Consider the following 25,334-nt stretch of genomic DNA (forward strand, 5'->3'; position numbering starts at 1 on the left):
TGCATCCAACCTTCATGAGGGAGACCAAAGTTCTCGTTCTGTCACGATCCAAAAGGTCATTTCAGCCACCAAAATCTTTCCCTGACCTCAACCAAGTGGTTCGGTTGCCTAACCGAGCTTTAAAAGTGAGCCAGCTACAACTCAAAATCCCAAATTGTGTTAATGCGTTAAAGAAATTAGTGGCATTAAAACAAATTTGTGTTAACGCATTATTATCGTGTTAACTTTGACAGCACGAGTGGTAATATAAGAATTTATAAAAATAAATATATCAACACAAACATGCAAATCATCATCATATACTAATAATACAAATAATAATAACCTTCCAATGCACTAAATAAAGACACATTTTAAGAATAAAATCCATCCCATCAAGCTAGCTCATTGGAAGAGAACTGTTTTTAAGGTGGTCTTTACCTTGTCTGCAGGATTGCTGTCCTCCCAGTAGAGCAGTTCAAAGCCAACGATGGGGTCCTGGACGGGCCAAAGCCACGACAGCATGATGCGTGAGTCCAGCTCGGCCTCAGCCTCGAAACCAGACGGCTGAGCTGGAACTGGAGGCAGAAAACAAAGACATGAAAAGACTAAAAGACAGGAACAGAGACAGAGACAAAGACGGTGAAGGGAGTATTCAGAGGTGGAAATACAAAGTAAGGGAGTCAGGAGGTGAAGTGGGAGGCTGGGCGATGCTGCAGTCAATACTCATCAGTATTCAGAACGGCAACAAAACTGAGAAAGTATAAAGGATGTCATCACCTTCAAATCCTCTAAGGTGATTTTAAATCCTAAAAGTGTCTCATGTCCATGACTGCCAGGGGTTTACTGAGGTGTGTAATGCTAATATGGCAGGCCACAGCTTCTCCAAATACCATCATTACAGCCAGACCAGTGTTTTCTGGCAGCCTGAAGTTTGGTCTTGGCTCTACTACTTACTACCATCGTTGTCACTTACTGACACTTACTAAAATCCTAATTATGGCACAGAACCATGGAGCTGAGGTGAGGCAACTGATCTGCAAATGGCATTGGACTTCCGTCAAAGTTGTGTTTTAGCTTATTCCACTGCCCCTAAGTGGCTGAAAACTCAGTTAATGTTGCTTTAAAGCCCCTACACACCCACAGCCTGATTGGAGTTCTCATCAGGGTGTAAATGGTAAATGGACACTGGTGGCAGAGGCTGACATGCAAGGTGCCAACCTGCCCATCAGGATCTAATCTAAATACTCATTCACACACTGATGGCTCAGCCTTCGGGAGCAATTTGGGGTTCAGTAATTCTTGTCCAAGGACACTTCCACATGTGAACCGGAGAAGCCGGGGATCGAAGCGCCGACCTTTCAATTAGTGGACAACCAGCTCTACCTCTGAGCCACAGCCGCCGATGTGTAGACTGTGCATGATTGATATCTCCCTACTGTCCTTTTACTTTTGTTGCACCTGTGGGAGTACTTACACCTTGACCACTTTTATTAGTACATTGTTGTTGGTAGTCTAAGTAGAGCTATACGTTCACATTACAGGGCTTAAAGCAGCAGTGGGTAGAAATGGAGCTAATATGATTAAAGAAAGTTATTTTTATAAAACGGTCTGATCTGGAGCTGATCTGGAGTCTGCCGTCTCTGAGCAGCTGTCAACGGTCAAACTAGGTGAGTTTTATTTAATTTCTCTACAGTTTGAATGAAGTGTTTTAAGATGCTCCGCTACGAACAGCTGATCTCAACATAAACAAATACACCTGGATGATGACACAAGTGTACTCGGGTACGGAACAACTTTACTAATGTGAAAGCTGAATGGAGAGGGCGGGGGCAATCATACTCGGGCACGGTACGGATCAATCGTACCTAATGTGAAAACTCCCTTAGTTATATTTCAAACATAATGTGCAGCCACTAAGCTAATGTGTACGGTAACGTTTTAACGTTAACGCTCAATACGCTCATAAAGTTATTTTTAGTATGATTGTTTTGACCACGGTTCAGAGCGCTGGGCTAACCCACGATGACATTCGCCACATAACGTTAGCTAACGTTACAGTAACATTAGCTCTATGGGCAGTCGACTCATCTAATGGTAAGTTAGCAAATCAACGTTACGTGTGGCATTTCACTTAGAATGAAATGACATTATGCGAATAACTGTGACTAAATGCGAATAACTGTGACTAAATGTGAATAACTGTGACTAAATGTGAATAACCGTGACTAAATGTAACATGAATAAACCTATATTATTATACATTACCTCATCCATGAACAGGATCTCTGCCTAAGTCATGTCAGATAAATTTTCATCTGCAATCTGACGATACGTTACGTATCATGATACAGGGGTTACCATTCAATATATCACGACATATTGCGATACTGCAATTAAGGCGATAAATTGGATTTTTTTAAATCAAATTTTAGGAAAACTGTCAAAAAATCAGAGTAAAGAAATAAGTTGACTTTTTTATGCAATCAGAACAGTGAGATCTGCCTTTGCATTAATCACAGTCCCTGTAACATCCAACACCATAGCACTACTTTCAGAGGGCTCATACACTGAGAGGGGACATCTCTTTGCAAATGAAATAAAGTATTGACTAAACTGTAAACTATTAATTAAAAATCAATACAGTGTTTTTGAGAATCGATACAGTATCACAAAACATAATATCGCAATATGCAATTTTTTTGATATTGTCTTACACAACTAATTGGCAATTGCCAAGACGCCGACTCCCACGCTACTTCACGACGTCATATAACTACTCCTTTTGTTCTTGTTTTGACTGAGAGCCCCTTAGCAGCACAAATGACATATTGTGTGTTTAAAATAGAGGCTTCAAGATCCGTGAGGATGGGACATAGTTCTTTTGCAGCGCTTCTATTTTTTAAAAGTAACAGATTTTAGTGCATGTGTTGCTTTGAAGGCTGTGATTCTTTGTCTCAGCACAGGCCCACAGCCCATTGCTCCTGATGATATGATACAGTACACGGGCACATAATAGATGGCACGACTTGGGAAAATGTTACATTAATCGCTGCGATGTGCTCATAAAACAACGGGGTGAAACAGCCCATCCTTCTCAGTCCGATACTAGTTACTAGACTTTGTAATATGCATTTAAGTCAAAATGATTTATGTCAGCCTGGAAGGGTGCTGAACTCTATTCCAAAAATAAATAAAGTGGGTCAGCTGAATTTGGGTGGCTTTATCTTCTATTGCAGCCCTGTTGTTATGTCATGTTTCTTCCAGCCAAGCACAGCAAGCTGAAAGCATTGAAAAACAGGCTCTCGCTGAATGAAATACTATTATTATTCCTCTACGTGGAGGCAGCCACTTTGTCCTTGAGGATAAAGTGTGTGAGACCTTCATATTACACACACACACACACACACACACACACACACACACACACACACACTGTACAATAAATGACCCACTGTGTTCGTCTCAGCTGGTGAATATCTGACGGACTAATGTTTCACATTACAACTCTGTTTTTCTGCAATTTCAAACTGATGTGAGTGTAACACCGTGTGATTACATTTAGCCCAGACATTTCTGCTGCTACCAATAACTTCCTACATACTGTGTGTCCATTACACAGACACACACATTTACATGCATACAAGTACACGTGTAATTACAGTAATTACAGTCATGGAGGTGTAATTTAGAGGTGCTACATATAGCAGTGGAGATGACTGTTAGCTGTAGACGGTTGGTTATGTCATACTGCTGGTTTGTTGGTGTTCATGTTTCTAGTAGCCCCAGCACCAGATTTGCAATGTAACCAAGTATATTTACTCTAAACTACACTAAACTATTTGTGATAGTACATCATCAGTCTACAAAGAAATACCTACGAAGATAGACTTCAATCAAACTGAGATTTGGAATCTAACTTCCAATTCAAAATCACACAGAGGAAGCAAAATATGACTTCATTGTTGTAGCCTGTCACGATAATTACGTTATCGACTTATCGTACGATATCTGGACATGATATCAATAATTTTGAAGTTATCAACTTATCGTTTTATATACAAAGATGACCTTGATAAGTTTTACGTTATCAACTTATCGTATGATATACGTATGGACATGAGCTCGATCATTTTTACGTTATCGACTTAGTGTACGATATATGAACATGACCGCGATAATTTTTACGTTATCAACTTATCGTACAATATATGAACATGACCGCGATAATTTTTACGTTATCAATTTATCGTACAATATATGAACATGACCGCGATCATTTTTACGTTATCAACTTATCGTACGATATATGAACATAACCGCAATCATTTTTACGTTATAAACTTATCGTACGATATTTGGACATGACCTCGATAACTTTTGTTGATCTCGATCTTGCACGTTTTGTTTACATGTGTGTCTGTTTGCAAAAGAATATCACCAACATTTTAGCCAACAGGATGCCAGAATAAACAGCAGGGTTTTCCCTACCATTATAACACTTGGGCATTGCGCAAGATATTGTGCATTTTTTGTTAACAGAGCCAGAGAGTCCACTTTATTTATTGTTTTGGCTGTGTGGTTTTATTTTATTAATGTTTTATTTATTTTGAATATTTTGAATATTTCTATCACATTCTAACTCCAATGTCTGAATATTCTTAAGAATTAAAAGTCCATTGCTCTTTGAAAGTGTGTACTTCCATTATTATGCTATCATAATATCATTATATCAGTGGCATAAAATGGTATTAAAATGACAATAATATCGTTTATCACAATTATTTCTGGGACAATAAATAGTCCAACAAAAGTGTTTATTGTTACAGGCCTAGCTGTCCTACCATTATCCATAATTTATTTGACTTTCTTGAAGCTGTGAGTAGCCCCTCAATTTCCTTTGAGCAATGCATGTTGAACAATTGTGTACATCAACAGCACAGTGAAAAAGCAGGTGGTTTAGTTGTTTTGAGTACACTTTTCTAGTGTGAATACACTACATACTGAAAACTTGCTCACAATGAGTGTGTACTTATTGAACTGGGACACAACTTAAGTTACTGACAAGGTGGTGAAGAAAGGCTATAGAGCCAGATCATTTTCTCAGGAGTTGGTAGAAACCAAACCAGAGCTAAAAGGAGAGTGAATGTTGGACTAACTGTACATTCATCAGATGGACACAAACACAAACACGCCAAATGAATGCTAATGTTGCTCTGCGTCTGTTGGAGATGTAAATAGGCATCTGTTCGCCACCATGTTTGCCATAACAACTTTATAAGATGATAATATGTCAATGTTGTGTTTGCAGCTTGTTCCACAGCATCCAATCGGTTTTCTCGTGCCATCGCTTTGCAGTGACATAGCGAGCGTGTTCTCACCTCCCTGCTGGGTCTTGATCTGCAGAACATCAGAGGGAGGCCCGTCTCCCACAGAGGTGAAGCCCAGCACCCTCAGGCTGTAGGTGATATCCGTGGTGAGGCCTGAGATGGTGGTGAGCTGGCTGTCATCTGTGTTGTGTTTCTGCCAGGCGTTGAGCGGGGCTTCGTGTTCGGAGCTGTAGTAGACCCGGTAGCCCCGGATTTGGCCGTTGGGCTCCTCTGGAGGTTCCCACTGCACCAGCATGGTGCTGGAGCTCAGCATGCGTGCCTGGATGTGAAGAGGAGGCGATGAGGGCGCTTGCTCGCTTGTGCGGGTGTCTACGATACCGCTGGGAGGCCCCCGGCCAACGTTGTTGACGGCCATAACGCGAAACTCATATTCCGAGAAGGGGCTGAGGCCGCCAATGCTGTATCGGGTCGTGGCTACTCCGTCTACTTCCTGGAAGCCGTTGTCAGACACTTTGGCGTGGTACTGGATCACATAGTAGGATACCGGTTCTGGGTTGCCAGAGTCCCAGGTAAGGGTGACACTGGTAGCCGTGGTTTCTGTCACGATGAGGGAAGTGGGTGGCTTGGGCAGGGCTGTTAGAGAGCAGAGACAGACAAGAGAGTCACCTTCTGAAGGAACACTTACTGAACCTCTGAGTACATGGAGCTCTTCAACACTGTCACTATCCATCAGCTCATTACCATTCAGGAGAAGTGCATATATGTGTATATAAATTATATATATACACAGCAGTGCCTACTGTCCTGAATGTTTACAAGATACAACAAAACTATGTACCCGGTTCATATGGAGCCCACCAGGTGTCATGGAACAACAAAAAAGACAAATTCATGCACAGAAATGACAAAATTGTGGACATGGTTTACTTAATTTGTCCTCTTGAATTAAATAATTTGTTCGTACGAATGACCAGAACAAAACGTCAAACGATCATTGACCTATGATTAAAGAATGTCAAAGACATTTAACAGGCAACATCTAAATATATATACAGTAGCTATATCCATGTATCTGTGTTCAAAAGAAAAACAAAACTGTGTTGAATCCAAGTTGCTCATTTAGAGTAGACCGTCCATGGCCTGACTATGGCTGTTTATTTTCCACTGCTGGAGGCTTCACAGTGCCACTAACTGATAGCAGCCGAAGCTGGCCAGCAATGAGGAGACAACCTCCAATCAACTTATTGGAACAACTGTATAAAAAAAGAGTGCCAGAGGGACAAGTTCAAATGGTATTAATATGATAATATAATGATATTAATATCATTATATTAAGTCATACGTCATCTTTCAAGCTTGCGCAGGCGCACTCATGCTGGTTTGAGTCTGAGTAGCAGCAAACAGGCAAACTGATAAACCTGTTGACATGACAGTTTGTCTTTCTGGATAGTTAGCTAGTTAGGTGTAGTTAACTGTAGTTAGCTGTAATAAGCTAGTTAGCTGTAGTTAGCTAGTTAGCTGTTGTTAGCTGTAGTTAGCTAGTTAGTTTGCTAGTTAGCTTTAGTTAGCTAGTTAGTTTGCTAGTTAGCTTTAGTTAGCTAGATAGCTGTAGTTAGCTAGTTAGCCTTAGTTAGCTAGTTAGCCTTAGTTAGCTAGTTAGGTGTAGTTAGCTAGATAGCTGTAGTTAGCTAGTTAGCTTTAGTTAGCTAGTTAGGTGTAGTTAGCTAGTCGGTTAGCTAGTTAGCTAGTTAGCTGTAGTTAGCTAGTAAGGTGTAGTTAGGTGTAGTTAGCTAGTTAGATAGTTAGCTGTATTAAGCTAGTTAGCTGTAGTTAGCTGTAGTTAGCTAGTTAGCTGTAGTTAGCTAGTTAGCTGTAGTAAGCTAGTTAGCTGTAGTTAGCTAGTTAGCTGTAGTAAGCTAGTTAGCTGTAGTTAGCTAGTTAGCTGTAGTTAGCTAGTTAGGTGTAGTAAGCTAGTTAGCTGTAGTTAGCTAGTTAGCTGTAGTAAGCTAGTTAGCTGTAGTTAGCTAGTTAGCTGTAGTTAGCTAGTTAGCTGTAGTAAGCTAGTTAGCTGTAGTTAGCTAGTTAGCTGTAGTTAGCTAGCTGGATCTGAGGCGAGAGCGGCCGGTGCTGGTGGACGGTGAACCTCCAAAACATCCCGAAACTGCATTTCAAACGGCGGACTTCGGCAACATGTCTATCCGTCCTCCGGTGTGCTGTGGCCGGCATGCGGCGCTGTTAATTAATAATGATCTTTCATTAATTTGTGCAAATAAATTATTAATTCAAAGCATTAAGAATTAAGAATTACATTATTTTAATTCCTTGTGAAGATGATTTATCGATTTTCTGCTCACAAATATATTTTGTCTTCATTTCTCCATGATACCTGCACCTACATTTCTGTAATAACAAGGTGAGGATTTTTGTGTGCATTTTCCAATAAGGCAGTGATTTTCCTCATTCTGTCCATACACACTACACTCTCCACCCTGCGGTGTCAATCAGTTCACTTTATTACACACCTGTAGTCTTCATTGTAAAAGAGATAAAAGATGAGAAAAAAGATGAGTGCCTTCCACAGTGGAAACTCATTTCAGAATGTTATTATCGTTCATCATACGAGCCAGTCAATTCAATTCAATCACAGTCAATTCATTCATCTTGAATTGACTGTCTGCTACTCCACATAATAGAGTAATATTAGAATATAATAATTTAGAAGAGACTGTCATACAGTATCAAATGAAATGAAAGGCTTTCTCTATATTTTGCAGGTAATGTGACTTTTAAAAACAGCTCGGATTATACAGAACTAGTGATGGTCTGTGCTGCTGGAGTATAGAAATGTTCACAGGGATGAACCGCTGCCACCAGAGGCTTTTAGCTCCACTGCTCTGCTGCTCCAGTCTTAACATCTGCTTTTTTTTTTATCATACAGTGCATCCAACACTTCTCCTCCTCCCGCACAAACATGTGAACCCAGCCGACTGTGGCTGAATGGAAGTGCAGCTTTCTGTCTCACTGTGCTCTCATCAATCTGTTACTATGAAGGTAGAACAGAGCTCAATGCATTGCAATGAAATCATACCAAGAGCTTCCTCATGTAGACCTGTTGAAGCCCTGTATCAACCTTGTTGAATTAGTTTGCACACTGTATGGAGCGTAATGTGAAATGAAATGTGTTTTTGTTATCTTCCTAATTTACTGTAAAGACTCTCCAAATGACAGACATTTCTCTTCAACTTATATATTAGAGAAGACATTTATATTACAAATTTTCTTAAAACACAAGAAGGAAACGTAATTCCTGCCAGGATTGTGTTCACAGTTAATGTTTTTTTCTAGTTCAGGAAGTGAAATGTTAATGCATTTCCACAGCACTAGTTCCATCATCGGCGCGGATGGATTTGCATTGGAGTTACTTGAAAGAGCGGTGTGTCTCATACGTCGTCACCATCGGTATTTGACGCCCTGGGAATGAGACCAGAGGCCTGTACTATGAAGCAGGATTTGGCGTTAGCGAGGTAACTTCAGGGTTTTCCGTCCTACTACGGTGGATCACTTCTTACCGAGGTAGATCACCATGGTAACTGATGCTGAACAGCTAACCTGCTCCGCAGCAGGTTATGTTCCAGATAAGAGATCAACTCGTATAAAAGCACCGCCTACTGACCAATCAGAGCTCGGTGCAGGGAACGTATGATAATATTACACAAATACGAAGAAGTTTAAGTCATAATCAGACTAAAAACAACACAGTTTAATCTGACAAATGCAGGAAGGAGAGCTGGCGGTATGCTGTGGGTGTTTACCGCTTTGAATTGTGTTTTTATATTTATTTTTTTTACTTGCTCTTGAGTCCGTTTCACACCACCTGAGAGGAGGGGCGCAGGTGAAAGAAGGTTGAAATAGTCATACACGCCACATCATAGCCACAGGGTATAGAAAAGTGTAATTCATTCATCCATTTCACTCCTCACAGCTATTTGTATCTAGACGACTTTATCTGACTTTTGAGTGTTCCGTTAAATGAATAAGTCTGTTTATTTACACATTCACACATCGGAAGTATTTTCTTTTGCCAGCTGTCCTTCCTACTTTTAGTCTGATTATGTGTTTAACTTCTTCGTATTTGTCTAATATAGTTTACTCTTCCTGTGTAAAATGTGTCTCTCTGCCTGTCTGTCTGCTGACAGTAGATTTGTCCATGTCTGTGATTGGTCAGATGCTGCAGACACACCGCCCCGTTCATGTGAACGCGCTCATAGCCAGACTGAGAAACCCTGGGTTGACTTACAGAGTTGATAACCACCTTCGTAGGACCGCTTAGCGGGATCTCGTTCGTTACGGTTAGTGAAGCTAGATAAGGAGAAGACACCCTGGTTATGTTGAACTCTCTTCGTAGTACAGGCCTCAGGGCCAGATCCTCCAACAGCATCCAGGCACCCATTTACCTTCACCCTTTCCCTCCTCAGTAACTGCTGGTGTCCCAACATGCACCACTGATCCACCCTTTTGCAGGGTCACTCACACCTTTTCAATTTGAAAATTAAAATGCTATTTCATGTTAAATGTTATATTGATTATTGCAGTGTCATGCTCGGGAGTACACTGTGGATTTGTCAATAGAGATCTCATTTTAAATGATTGCGACAGAATTATCTTAAAGGAACAATATGTAGCATTGACAGCTAGTGTTTAAAATGGGTAATCGCGGTCCAAATTCAAAACATCGGAGCAGTGGCCCGTCCGCTCCTCCAGTGTGACAATTTGAGGGTTACCTTCTAGACACGACCGCATTAGCCTCTGGCCAAACCTGTTCTCACTCCCAACTCACCAAATACCGTCGTTTGGTCAGCGCCCCTCAGCATCAGAAACCAACGCACAGAGGCACCCTTTAGCAACAGTATGTGACGAACCGGGGCTTTCATATAACTCCAATGTAAACCCACCCGCGGCGTTATTTGACGGTCGGAGAAAGTGACGTAGTATTAATAGTGTGAGAGTCCGTTCAGGGCGGGCAGGAGGGGAAGTGGACGGGTCAAACAAACACAAGTGTGAAACTAAAAGTAATATTGACATATTTTGTCATGTCAGTCTTCAGTCACGTGACTCGTCGGTATCGTCAGTCCCGTCAGTCACGTGAGTCACGTGAGTTAACCACGACCGTTTCCTTACCCTGACTAAGTGGTTGTGTTGCCTAAACCTAACTTCCTGTAAAAACAGAAGTTTATTTTGAAAGGACACTATGCACGTCATGAGCGTATATTGACACGCTGTCCACGGTCCGTCCAAAAAACGCAAGAGGGGTACCCCGTTCGTTGGTATCCGATGTTGAGGGGGCGGGGACCAAGCGGCGGTATTTGACGGGTTGGGAGTGAGAATGTGTTGTCTGGCCAGCAGTGTTATGTTATCTCTGTTGATCCAGTTTGTTAGCTTGCTTCCATGGCTGCAGAAGGCTGTGTTTGCATGCCAGTTTGTTTCACATGTGTCAACAGGTGTTAAAACGGTCAGTGGACGGGATCACACCGGACAAAACAAAAACAGGTGTTCCGGACCGGAATGGAAATTTCAAAGGAGAACATACTGTACTGGCTGTAACATCGTTGTTGGAGAAGCCAGTATTTCAAATCACCATGTTTCCTTAATCTCTGATGACATATCGTGGTCATTTTATCGTTTATTACAGTAAATATATCACATACTGGTCCTTTAATTTAAAGGTCCACTTAGTAGTTTTCAACTGCATCGGACAACGAGCTGCAGCTGAAAGCTAGTGAGAGGACATCTGAGTTAAGATTATTTTGTCACACATTAATGGTCAAGAATTAAATTCCAAATATCAACTTAATTAAATCATTTCATTTTAAGACAGGAAGTCCTGAACTTCCATACGACTAGTGTAAGGGGAACAAAAGGGATTTGGAGACCTGACTCTTTAAACTCCAGGACTGAATCTGAAAATGTTGCATTGCCAAGCCCAGAAATTATCACCCACAAAAGCATGTAATAATCATAGCAAATATACGCACTTATTTCTTCAAACAAATGATTGTTTTCTGCTTCCACCTCCTACCCAGACACACCAACCCTCACAGAGACGAGTGCTTCTGACCTTTGACAGTGATCTGGGCCGTGGTCTCGATCATGCCCAGGGAGGATATGGCCACGCAGGTGTAGTTGGCAGACTGCCGGATGTTGGTGAGCTCCAAGACGTTGCGGCCAATAGGCATCTCCTCCTCCCGGGTCAGCTCCACCTCGCCGCTCATCCACTTGACATAAGGCATGGGAGCGCCAACCGCAACGCAGGTCAGGTTGACGCTGCCGCCGGGCATCACCTCGTGATTGGTGGGGGGGATGGAGAAACGGGGAGGCACGCGGCGAACTGCAGGGGTAAAAGAGAGGGAGTGTGAGAGGACACAGATAAGGAGAGGGGGAGGGGGGGTGTCACTGGACCATTGGGCTGACGCCATGTTGGACTGGCCTGGCTTGTACTGTGCACCAGTGTGTGTGAACTGCTCAGGTTGGATGAGCCTGAATAACTACAGTTTTACTGTCCCATCAAGCTCTAAAGTCAGTTTCAGACTATTTCATGGAGAGTGGATGTTTCTGCTCCGAAATCAGTTTATAGCCAATTTATAGGCAGTTTTTTTTTTACTGCTGCTACCTAAGTACTCTTCATTAGAAATAGTTTCAGTTTGGATTTAGTCCTTTGGTTTACATGTTATATGAGAGAATGTCACGAATGTTAGTCTAAGTTGATTTTTAGCATCTAATGTCTACAGTTAAAGCTTTTTGGCATCATTGGGCAAATTTCCATAAAAACCTTTAAGCATATTGTAATTCAAGTGTTCTGAGAGATAACTAGACTTCTGCTCCTCCTCATGACTCTGTTTTCAGGCTTTAGAACATCTAGCCCGTGACGGGAGACTTTGACCAATCACGGGTCATTTCAGAGAGAGAGAGCGTTCCTATTGGCTGTGCTCCGGCTGGTGGGCGGTGCTTGGTATTTCCTCAAGAGATCTCAACATGGCTGCTGGGTCACACACTTTCTCATTTTACAGCTAAACAGTGCTTTGAGGAGAGAAATAGGCATTACAGTAACAGAATATTGATTCATATTTGATCAGCGCTGCCTAGTTTGACTGTTTGGTCAGAGTTCACGAGTGATTGACAGCTGCTCAGAGACGGCACCTGGACGGCACACCAGATCGGCTCTGATTGGTTGTTTTCCTCCGGTCTGTGAAAGTTTGCAGATGCCGTTAGGAGCACCGGAGGACACCGGAGGACACAGAGGAACATGATTTTTTTTTAATCATATTTGCTCCATTTCTACCCACTGCCGCTTTACATACTGTTTTCAGATATATCTATCAGTTTTTGTTTTTACCATGTATAAATGTTATTACCACTGATTTAACTTCAGGGGTTTGGTCTCAATGCACTCTAAAAGAGTTCTGTTAGGTTGGTTTATAAGAAAAATACTAAAAGACAATTATAGTCCTACCTTCAAGCGGTCCAGTGGTTTTATTCATTAAAATCAATTTGTAAAGACTTGTACTCCATCATCAGTGAACATCATGTCTGATTTTCATTTTGTCATGAAGTTACTGTTGCTTACAGTGCACACATTTCTCATCATTCTGCTTTTACAGCTGCATTACTGTGCACAGATAATGTAACAATACACTTTGAATGGACAGTTACATACATGAAAGCAGTGGGCAAATCTGTGAGTGAAATTAGTCTGACAATGGTCACAAATGTGCATTGCATGATCTACAAATGAAAAATAAGATTTACAAATAAATATCGCCCGATACACACGTATCAGGTCACATTTTATGTGTGGAGTTTTGAGACTATTTTCACCGTCTCCAGCCGTGGGAAACATGAAAAGTTCGTCAACCCTCGATTAGAAAACATACCTTTATCAACTACATACTCTATACAGTAGCCTATTGGTGTAAATATATGGTTTAAATAAGCTACTGATAGCCACTCTGCAAATAGATATCACCATAGAAACTTCCCCAGTTGATTACTTACATTAAGACAATTATCTTTAAATGGTGTGTTAAATATGCAAATGAAGTATTATATTATTATATATGTGCTAGTTTGCATACATTTCCAGAACAGAAATCTGAACTTTGAATAAAGCCAGGTTCAAAATTCTTGTTTCATTTTGTTGACATATTAGAGTCAACGGTTTTTACTGAGAGGATTTTGGATATCTCTTTTTCTCACTCAATAAATCAGAAAATAATGTCAACAGACATTCAAAATATAATTTTTTGCCATGTTTTTAGGAATAAAATGCTCTATAAATCAGGCTATGAATTATATATGATCAAACCCCTCTGTAAAAACCTTCAGAATATAGATAGGAATAAAACTGGAAAGTTTGTTGTATGCAAGTGCTAACGAAGTAGAGATTTCTGTGTCATAGTATAAGGGAAAACCTCATTTTGTAAAAATGGCCTTAAAAGATGTGTATTGTACTTAGTGGTTAGGGTTCTGTTCAGCCGACATCGCCTTTTTGCCTTGAGTGTCTGTTTTCCCAGCAGAAGAACGTGTCCTCCAGCGGTAGCTTATTTAAACTATATATTGACATCTATAAGTATTGAGTATATAGTTGATAAAGGTATGTGTTCTAATTGAGGTTTTACTCCAGTAATTAAACGCAGCATGCATTTGTGGATCTGTTCGAGCTGGAGACAGTGAAAATAGTCTCAAAACTCCACACACAAATGTAACCTGATCCATGCATATCAGGCGATACGCGCACACACAGGAAGCTTTTTGAAAGCGAAAATGATCAGATTTGTGAAGTTGAAGTTAAAGATCTGTACGTACAATATCAATATTTATTCAGGTTATGATGTGTGCATTTGTAAAACTGTGTTACATGTGTTCAAATTGATTAGTATTTGTGTGTAGATAGGAACACACATTTGTGGGTACCCAAAATTACACACAAATCGTTTGTAAATCAAATTTTTCATTTGTAAGTCATGTAATACACATTTGTGACCATTTTGAAACTAGTTTCATTTCATACAAATTTTGGTTAATACCTGTCTGGTACCAGGTCTACCAGTTGGTTTTGGTTTATAGTTCAGCGTCAGTTTTTTCCCACCACAGCACTAGAGGGATATACATGATCAGGCTTTATCGTACATTCATGGTGTTCCCCACTGTAACTGTGATCACATTCTTTCATTCCCTTTGTGATATAAGCGGCGATGGACTACACGTGTTAAAGCAGCAGTGGGTAGAAATGGAGCCAATATGATTACAAAAAGTTATTTTAATAAAATGGTCACTATATCCTGACAGTAGTGCATGAGACAGGTAATCTGAAAAAAAATGTTCCTCTGTGTCCTCCGGTGCTCCTAATGGCATCTGCAAGATTTCACAGACCGGAGGAAAACAACCAATCAGAGCCGAGCTTGAGCCTTGTCGTCACGAGCTCTGATCAAACGGTCAAACTAGGCAGCGCTGATCAAATATGAATCAATATTCTGTTACTGTAATGCCTATTTCTCTCCTCAAATCTTTTCAGAATCATCTTGTAGTGTACTGTTTAGCTGTAAAATGAAAAAGTTGGTGACACGGCAGCCATGTTGAGATCAGTTGAGGAAATACCAAGCACCACCCACCAGCCGGAGCACAGCCAATAGGAACGCTCTCTCTGAAATGACCTGTGATTGGTCAAAGTCTTCTGTCGAGGTCTAGATTTTCTAAAGCATGAGGAGGTGCAGAATTGTAGTTATCTCTCAGAACACTTGAATTACAACATGATGAAAGGTTGTTATGGAATTTTTGCCCAATGATGCCAAAAACATACTGACTACTGTAGCTTTAAATGATAGAACTGGAATTACATCCAGGTAACTTCTAGGTCTCCTTGTTTCATCACTGAATAGGTGACTGTTTCTGTGCAATCACTCACTGTGATAGAGAGCGGTGACCATGCAGAGCTGAAGGTTTGAAGTGGAGTTGTCTCTGTTAGATGTGTCTTACTAAAGGAGTCTTTTTTCTTTTTCAACTTGCCTCATGTTGTGTTCACTATCAACAATCTCCACAGGCAACAGGAACTTGTAGGAGAAAACACAAGCAGCCCATGCTGACCAATCACAGGTCCACGTGGCATCTACGTATGGCGGCTACAAGTGTAAGCTCTCCTAGCTCTTTATGCACAACTATAAATCCATCATAAAGGCCTTTACACACCAGGGGCGAATAAACAACAAGAAAATGTGGAATACCTGGCTGCGAATATTTTGCATCAATACCGCCAGCGATGTGAATTTGAGACTGTTGCAACAGTTTGAATGGATTCTAGCAGCCAGAAGACCAACTACCGGGATCCTATTAACCCAGAGCAGCGTCTGGCAGTCTGTCTGAGCTAAACTGTTGTACAGCCTAAGCTACTGTAAGCCATTTTAGTTTCCTTTTAGCGAAATGCTCTGAGTAAATTTGAGTTCCCTCTGGTAAACAGATACGCAGTGTATACATATGTCTGGAGCTTTTATGTGAAAGTTAAGAACGGAAGGAGCGTATCTGGTATGTGCTGCCTTTGTCAAGGATGAAAGGAGCAATAAAGTTTGCTGTCTTGGTTTGGACCATAGACTGTATATAAAGATGGACGACATGACAGCTCCCCAACAGTGAAGCCAAAACATCTGGATTGCCCACTGGTGGCTGGTTGCAGTATAGGTCATAAATCCCCCCCCTCCCCCCTCCCATAGGTAGTTCTTATCACGCAGATGTCTGTTCAAATGTTCAAGTTTGGTTTTAATTAGTTATTTGATGTTATAAAAAAGGGGCCGAGACGTCATGATTGACAGCTTTGAGTCTCTCTCGCCGACGTGCTGCTGCCGTGCTCGACTCACGATTGGTTTGGGCGGGTGACCTCGATACCGCAGCTCCACCGCCCGCCACTACAACGCAGACTCTGGCTCCAAATGACGTCAAAATCTCAAGATGGCAGCTCCTGTACCCGGGATATTTTGGCTTCACTTCTGTACAGTGGGAGGAAGTGGAGACACATTGTCCATCTTTATATACAGTCTATGGTTTGGTCCAAAGAGCCTCCGTATTGTTGTACACTATAGTTTACGTATTGAATATGTCCGTTCCGCACAATTTGATTGGTTGATGGCTTTATTCGCGAGGCGATAGCTCAGAAAAATCTACTTCACTCAAAAATGAGGTTGTTTTTTTTGCCGCGTATTATTTGCGTTCTGTGTGAAAGTATTGACATATTGACATGCAAATTAATTGAATTAAATGTCCAGTGTGTAGGATCTGGTGGTATCTAGCGGTGAGGTGAGGAGATTGCAACTGAAGCCTCTCCCGTGTGACAAACGTGTTGGAGAGCTACGGTGGCAGACGCGAAAACGCGAATGGTCCTCTCTAGAGCCTTCTGGTGCAGAGCCAGTTCCTAGAGTGTGTGTGAATATAGGAAGTGAGTGGCGAAGCAAGAGAGAGAGAGAGCAGCGGTGATGGGAGCGAGTTACGTCTTCGACTTATTTGTCCGTTCTGGGTTTACTGTCGGTGCCACATGGTGGACACTATGGAGAGGGGACTCGCTCTGTATGTAGATATAAACGGCTCATTCTAAGGTAACGAAAGCACAATGATTCTTATCATCAGGTGATTATACACTAAAGAAAAACATTCTTATTCAAATTCTATTTTTGCCAATAGATCCCCCTAATTGTTACACACTGGTTCTTTAAGTAAATGCCCCCGGTGTGTAAAGGTCTTCAGGCAGAGCTCATTATCACTGACCGGGCCTGTCCACCAAGTGTGTTGTTGGATCATTAAATAGCACCAAGAAAACCCTCCGTTATTAATCCTCTCTCTCAAACTCTTGTTTTTATTCTTCCCACACAGCTACTGCCGTCACTTTCTGTGTGCAAACGAGTGCAACACCATGAATGTCTTCAAGGAGGAATTGTCTGAATGTTGCACCATTAGGCTATTCCCATTGGAGTTGTGCCTCATGCCCCGCCTTGAAGTGGGGCCACTCAGAACAGATTTACTGTACTATATGTATTTGCCTTTAGATGTGTTCAATCTTAACCCTTTGGTGTCATGGCTGAACTGCGCTTTCAGAAGCATCTCGGTCTCACCAGTGAAAGCGCTCTTGCAGGAACTCTTTACTCGAGTCTGGGACCAACGGATTAGTTTGGTTTACCCATTAGAGCCCCATGATGTTGATATGGCATTACTTGATATTATGGCAGCTCTTCTCTACTAGATGTCACAGTTAAATTAGGGTGCACCATGTTCACTTGGATATGAGGTAAATTGAGAGACTGTGCCTAAGGCGTGTAGCTGGATTTCTCTGGAGTATCTGGGGTTTCCTGCCGGGCTGCCGGGATTAAAATGCACCTGGAGTCTACTACTCTGCTAGTCTGGAGCACCTCCATCAAATCCTGATGCTATGGCACCGAGTCTGCTGGAGGATTCTCCCCCATTGTTAGCTCTCTTCCTCAGTGCTGGGATCTCATTGCACTGCATCTGAATTAGTGCAACAGTACTGTGTGAGCATTAAATATGCAGACGGCTGTGTTGCATAAGTGAAGTCCTTGCTCTCTTGACTTAGCCGGGCACCGAGTCACTAAAATCTGACTCACAAAGTGTGATTTAAGCTGCGGGCTGGAATCTGGGTGTGAGGAGCTTACACTGTGGATCAGAGGCTTCTCTAAAGGTTTGGTCTTGGTTTAACTACAGAGGGGAAAGAGCAGGGTTACAAATTCTATCACTCTGCCTCTCACAAAAAAACGGATGTAGAAGTGATGATGCTGGAGTTTAGAACAGGGAAGTAGCGCTAGTAGTACGTACAGTATGTTTGGCTGAACAATGAGTTTTGGAGTGCATGCGTGGGCTAAATGTTACTGTGGTGGAGGAGAGAAAGCAGCTCTTTTGGGCACTGCTCATACAACAACAGCATTGTCTGCTGGCATGGGAAGCAGCGGGCTCTGAAATGCAGATGGCTGGCATTAAGACGGATTCCCGTGGAGGCTGAAGCGCTGGAGAACATGATGTGGAAGAGAAGGAGGAGGAGGAGGAGGAGGAGGAGGAGGAGAGAAGGCAGAGGAGGAAGATTTAGGGGCAAACTGCCTGGTCAGTTCGGTTGTGGCTCAGGGGAAATCTTTTTTTACTGTGGCTGTCCACGTGTTTGATGCTGGATCAAGTCTATTTTGATTAAAGGTACAATAAGGTCAAATTAGATTTTTACAACCTGACAGCGAATATTTTTACTTTCAGGGTCAATACTATTATTGATCAATATCAATGACAGAGTGTTACTGCCTGATCAGAATTCATAAAAACCCAACTTGGAAACCAAATAGCCCACCTTTTTATTAGAAGTTTACTTTCGATCTCTGCCTTAATTAGTCTCTTCTAAGTAGTTTTTGTCACATAACTTCCGTATTTAAGTTACACCATTTCAGTTGTTATTTAACCCCCAATCCGCGACCTTTTCCTAAACCTAATTAAGCAGTTTGTTGCCTAAGCCTAACCAAGTCAATCTATGCCTAAACCTAACTAAGTAGTTTTATTGTGAAAAGACTAGAGCGGAAATTGACACATGCATCAAAAAACTACGTTGTCCTGTGTGAAACCAAAAGTCAACATTCACTTATTTTAATTTACATCCGTAGCTTAATAACGTAAAAATTGTAGACATTTTAAGCAAAACCATGATGTTTTTTACTAAACCTAACCAAGGAGTTAAGTTACGATTTTTTGTTTTGTTTTGTTTTGTTTCAATTTACAACGTTAACCACATGTTTAAAACTGTTTAAAACTGTGACCGCAATCTGAAAGAAAAAATGTTTCCTTCAACATAATTGAAAATGCAGTTTAGTTGTATGGGAACGTAATTACCTCCACCAAGGCTGAAGGCCTAGGATGGAGGTTATATTTTCACCGGCGTCGGTTTGCTGGTTTGTTGGTTTGTTGGTTTGTTGGTTTGTTGGTTTGTCTGTTAGCAGGATTACTCCAAAAGTCCGCAATGGATTTTATTGAAATTCTTTAGAGGGGTGGAATGTAGCACAATGAACAAACCATTAGATTTTAGTGGCGATCCGGATCATGATCCGTATTTAGGAATATTTTGAAGGATTCCGATCAGCCAGAACATTAAGACCTCTGGATATAACACATGCGCAGTGTAACTGATGACGCGTTGATGATGCGTGACCCCGCCTCCTTCCTTCAGAGAGAGAGACAGAGAGAGAGAGAGAGCAGGGGGTGGAGGGAGGGACACCTGTAGATTCGGCGTTTTTCCACATTAAACTCGTGAGATTAGAGTCGAGTTGGACCAAAGCACACTTGGTGATTGTTGGAAAGAGTAACGACGACGGTTTAGGTGAGTTTTAATTTGTTTCTGTCCAGTTTGAATGAAGTGTTTTACGATGCTCTGCTACGTACAGCTGATCTCAACATAAACAAAAATACACGTGGATGATGGCGCAAACTGCACAGAGAGGGGGGGCAATCGTACTCGGGCACCTTGGCGGAGGTCTGCGCTCTCCGCGTGCCATTCTAGTTTTGTATGAGACAGGGTTGCTTATTTGACATGTCACATTATATAATAAAAATGGTTATGTAACATGTATTACGACGTATTAAGACTTTATTATGTCAGTGGATGGACTACTGGGTCTTTTTCATGTTAAGAGCTGAGGGTGGGTTTACCCTAAAATCATTGGGGAAAACTGGATTTCTTGTGTCAAGCTTTTATTGCAGGGCAGTATATGGGACAAGAATCTATTGGTGGTACTACATTTTCAGCAGGTGCACAGCAAAAGCCAGGCCTTGAGATTTCATATTCCCATTGATCATCCAACTCACACACAGGTGGCCTGTCACTAACGTGGCCAAGGGTTTCCCAGCCATCTTGGCTTCTATCTGAATCATTCCAAAGCAAGATTGACTTTGACAACTATAAATAAGCGTTTCATTTTAATGTTGATACTGGGGAAGGATAATTTGGATGTTAACAGTGACGAAGCTCTGTGTGTGTGTTGGTAAATGGAAACACTAGAGCCAACAATACATCAGAGATCTTACTGATAGACATCATAACATTGACATTACCTGTTAATATCCTTACCACAGCAAAGTTGGGGTAGGTAGGGCACTAAAATAGGATGCGTTAGCCTCAGCTGGCCAGCAGCTACATCCCCACTGTTTTATTAATATGCAGAATCTGAATATTGGATTTAAACTAGTCAATATTTAGCAAACATTTCAGTTTTACATGACATGAGCGCAATACTATCCATCCTCTGAGAAATTATGGGGGAATGTAAGGACAACTTAGCAGTAATGAACTATGGGAGGTTATTTATGGTGCTGGATTGGCCCAAGGTGTTTGAAGCCAACATTTGTGTAGTATGCTCAATGTATCCTAAATATACTGTAAACATGATATTAAGAATGACTATCATTGACCACGTTTACGTGCACACTAATATTCCACTATTATTATGAATGTGACAATACTTTGAATTTGATACGGGTCATGTAAACAGCATATTCAGTTTGGATATTCTGAATTAGGCCTCATTCCAAATGGAGAATTTTCTGATTAAGACATGTAGGATATGCCGATATTATTCTGGTTTTAGGAGCATTCTGTGGACATGTATACAGCACATTCACAATATGCATCTCAGTTGGGTTTAAACCTGGAATAAACTTGAATTCTGGATAATCTGTTCATGTTTATTTAATGTTGGGCTGAGAGAGAACTGTGGTGAGCCTGAGGTGGAGCTGTGGTACCCTCACTCCCAACCCCAAAGGAGCAATACACCTCCCTGGGTCATAAAGATCTTTTAAAATGAAAACCTCAACCAACTTCAGTTGGCAATTCTCAGACGGGGATGCAAATATGATGTTTCGTACATATTGGTTGGATTTATCCATCCATCTCATCCATCCCTCCCCCTATAGAGAGGCAAAGTCCCTTCCCTTCCGGTGTCCCCCATGGGACCTTATTACGGAAAAAATATGTACGAGTGAAAAAATATTTTTTTGATCCCGATTGAATTGTGGTATGAATCACACATATGATGTTTATCAATTTAAAAAATAATTTTGCAAGTCCAAAAACTCTAAGTTTATTGTAGTATCATTTAGTTGTGTATGAAACCGTTCAGTGAAATACATCTCTTCATCTTGAACAACAAACATCACCAACACTAGCTAGCTAACTTAGTTATGTCCCACCATGGATGTATAAAGAGAACTGGATACAGCGTGGGAGGCGGGGCCCCCTTCATTCCTATAAAAGTTGCTCAGTGGTTCATAAAGCCAAAATGGCTCGACTTCCAAGTGATAAAGTATCCGGATCTTCCGGCGATCTTCCGCATCCATTGGGCCCATCGAACGGGCGCAGTAGCGTCCGCTCGGTCACGTGGCTTGGTCACGGGGACACAGCCGTCACGGTGTCGTCACGGCTTGCCAACTCCGCCTCCTAGCCATCGCTCCAGCCTCGGTCTGGGTCTAATTCACATTAATCGAGGAGGGAAAATAACTCTGGATTCGGCTATTAGTGCATTTTACAACTTTTAGGACTAAATGATTTAAATAAGGGCTATTAGAGTGTTCGTACTGGGAGGTTGATTCATCTAAAAAAAAGTTACAGACATGTCTTTCCAAATGTAAGTCTAGGGGAGAAAGTATTTTTGGGCCCGATTGCATCACGTGACGGACACGGCAGTTGTAGTACCGCCGTTTGGCCAATATGAAAATTGTCATCAATGACTGGCGCACTTCCTGGGGGCTTGTGTTCCACGCACAAATGTAACATTATCTTACCTGATGTGTTTTATCCAGCATCTCCTGGTCTTTTTATCAACCGGGAAGAGAAAGAGCGAGTCAGACCCGTTGCTGGTGTGAGTTCATCCCAGTATGAAACACACAGGCATCGTGGCTTCAAAGAGACGTCACTTATGCGACTTTCTCAAAAAATTATTTGTCTCTCGCTGTTAACTACTGTACATTTTTCTTTCGAAATTAGGTCCCATGGTGGTCCGTCAGAAGGGGAGGGACTTCACCTCTCTATGGCCTCGTCCCCCAGCTCCTCCTGTGGGTTCCCAAGGCATTGAAACTTATGCTGTTTAGAAACTGCAGTGCAATTTCATATATAGATCAGTCATTAATTTGGACCTGCCAGATGAATATTAAACCTTCAGTTTGTTTCAAGTCAGATAAAACTGAGATGCTTGCTTGCTGATAATTAGAACAACAGCTCTACATTCTGATGCTGGATGATATCAATGTGCTGGCCAGCACTGAGGGAACCATCATGTTCTTATATTAGTCAATTGGAAACCATGAAGTTAAGTTAGCCGAGGACATGGAAGATGGTCACAATGTCATGACAATAGTTGACTGAGTCAAAAGTTAAAAGTGATGCTATTAGTTTTTCTGTTGGTCTGGATAATGGCCTGATGGGTGGATGACTGAGGCACTGATACAGGGCGAGACTGAAAACCAGTCGCCACGATGACATTTAGGAGTAACAGATGCACATTAGGAGCAGCTGATAGTTAGAATGCAGACAAACTCATATCTTCATTGGCATGCCAGAGTAAAAGAGACGGGAGAAGGAGGGGGAGGGTAGAGAGGACAAGAGAAGAAAATTTGGGAAGCCAAGTCTTGATAAAGAAAAAAGCTGGAGTTGTAGGAGAAGCTAAGCTGGGTGGGGAAGCAAATATCTATATGCATCGCCAAGGAAGTCATGCAGCAGCAGCGCAGGTGGAGAGGCAGTGGCATGCTTACTGCAGGATTCATAGACGGGGATCAAGCTTATTGAATTGATAAATGATGTGAATGGCATCTCAAGTATAGAAGCAGCTTTAGTCGTCAACTGGACCGATGACATCTCAGCTTCAAGTTTTATGTTCATTGTGTCATTTTACTTCAATTCTATAGTAACAAGTCAGAATTTCCCACTTGGTACTGTAGGTTGAAATTCCACACAGCCTGTCATTTTTTATTCTGACTTCAAGTTTTTTTGTGAAGTTTGGTGAAACGTATGGATCAAACAAACAAAGGACTTTCACCCAGGGGACCGCTGTTTATGCGTGTGAAACCAAGTCAACGTTGATTTATTTTACAATAGTTTTGTTAGGTAATTTCCGTACTTAACTAATGACAGTTACGCAACAAACCTAGTTATTGTACTTAACAAAAGTACTTATTTGAACCCAAACCACAATCTTTTCCTAAACCTAACCAAGTACTTTTGTTGCCTAAACCTAACGAAGTAGTTTTGCGTAAGTAAACCTAAAAACTAAGTAAACCTATGTTGGAAGTTTATTTTGAAAGACTGTATGCATTTAACAAGAATAAACTAGGTTTTCTGTGAGTACGGAAGTTTATTTTGAAAAGACACTATGCATGTAATGAGTGGAAACTGACACACCATCCCTGACACGTCCAAAACTGACGCTAGAGGAGTATCTAGAGCGTCATATTTCATATATAGTGTATATAGTCATTTATAGCATCATTTATAGCGTCATTTATAGCGTCATATATAGCGTCATACCAAGCGTCGGGATTTGACGAGTTGGAAGTGAGAATGTGTTGGATGCTACACTATGTTGACATGACGTCAGAAAAGGCATCTCAGAAACCTTGACCAGCTCATTTTCCTTATTCAAGTCCAACTTGAAGGAGAATTTTTAGTTTTTGTAATAACATACTGGAATTTCTGACTTTCTCTGATGTAAGAATGCAGCATAATTTGTGTTTACAGATTTGCAATAATGTTTGGACCAAATATCCCGTTACCTCTTTCAATTAATCATTTCTAAGAGAGGCAGTAAACATTTGGGCAACATGGATGCATTCAAAGTCAGTGGAAGGAGACAAATGGAGCAAGATGATGCAACTTCACTGTAGGCAGTGCAAGTTGCCTCACAGAGGAGCTAACTCCCAGATGAACTTGAAACATTCACCTGACATAAATAATCCACACTGTTTCATCAAAAAGTATTCCCACCATCATGTCAACTGTTTCACATCACCTGATTCATTGTGCTTTTCAATTTCAGTCCTTATGTTTCATGAAAAGTAATCAGTATCATGTTGTTGAAAATGTAGAAATTTGAACTTTTTTCTTATTTCCTGTCTGCATGGATGGATTACTGAACGGGCCTACCGGGCACAGGCCCTGGGGCCCATAGTGTCAGGGGCCCCTCTGCCCTTCACCTACAAAATGTCACTACGAGAGGCACTACCAACCAGGTGAGACTCATATTGACTACAAAGACACATAAAAAAACTACAGAGACACAAAAAAACAAAAAAGAGACCAAAACAACTACAAAGAGATGCAAAACAGCTGCAAAAAATACACAAAAAAGACTCACAACAACTATGAAAAGGGGCAAAACAACCACAAAGAGACACTAAATGACTACAAAGAGACACAATGCAACTTCAAAGAAACTCAAAATGATTACAAAGAGACTCAAAATGACTACAAAGACACACAAAGCAACTTCAAAGGAGCTCAAAATTACTACAAAGAAACATAAAACGACTACAGAGACACATAATGACTACAAAGAACAATAAAATGACTACAAAGAGCCAAAAAGACTACAAAGGAACACAAAACAACTACAAAGAGACTCAGAATGACTACAAAGAAATATAAAATGACTACAAAGAGACACAACAAGACTACAATGGAACACAAAACAACTATAAAGAGACTCAAAATTACTACAAAGAGACTTTAAACGACTACAAAGGAACACAAAACAACTACAAAGAGACACAAAAAGACTACAAAGAGACACAAAATTACTACAAATAAACACAAAACAACTACAAAGAGACTTTAAACAACTACAAAGGAACACAAAACAACTACAAAGAGACACAAAAAGACAACAAAAAGAGGCTAAACAACTATAAGGTGTGTGTCTTGCTCCTGTGTAGGAGAGGTGGTGGGGCCTTTTGCATGTCTGTGCC

The 25,334-nt window shown here is 41.2% G+C and overlaps 1 protein-coding gene across 7 annotated transcripts in view; it reads right to left on the reverse strand.

Annotated features, from left to right (window-relative positions):
- Nucleotides 1-25,334, reverse strand: part of ptprfa (protein tyrosine phosphatase receptor type Fa) — a 454,009-nt gene that overhangs the window by 168,741 nt on the left and 259,934 nt on the right. For all 7 annotated transcript variants that reach the window (XM_037768968.1, XM_037768972.1, XM_037768971.1 and 4 more), the window contains 3 exons: nt 11,425-11,694; nt 5,361-5,942; nt 421-557 (listed from right to left, as the gene is read on the reverse strand). In XM_037768968.1, coding sequence (XP_037624896.1) covers nt 421-557; nt 5,361-5,942; nt 11,425-11,694 — 989 coding nt within the window. The remainder of the gene's footprint in view (nt 1-420; nt 558-5,360; nt 5,943-11,424; nt 11,695-25,334) is intronic.

This window comes from Sebastes umbrosus, chromosome 5 (genome assembly GCF_015220745.1).
Source record: "Sebastes umbrosus isolate fSebUmb1 chromosome 5, fSebUmb1.pri, whole genome shotgun sequence".
In the NCBI taxonomy this organism is placed as follows: Eukaryota; Metazoa; Chordata; class Actinopteri; order Perciformes; family Sebastidae; genus Sebastes; species Sebastes umbrosus.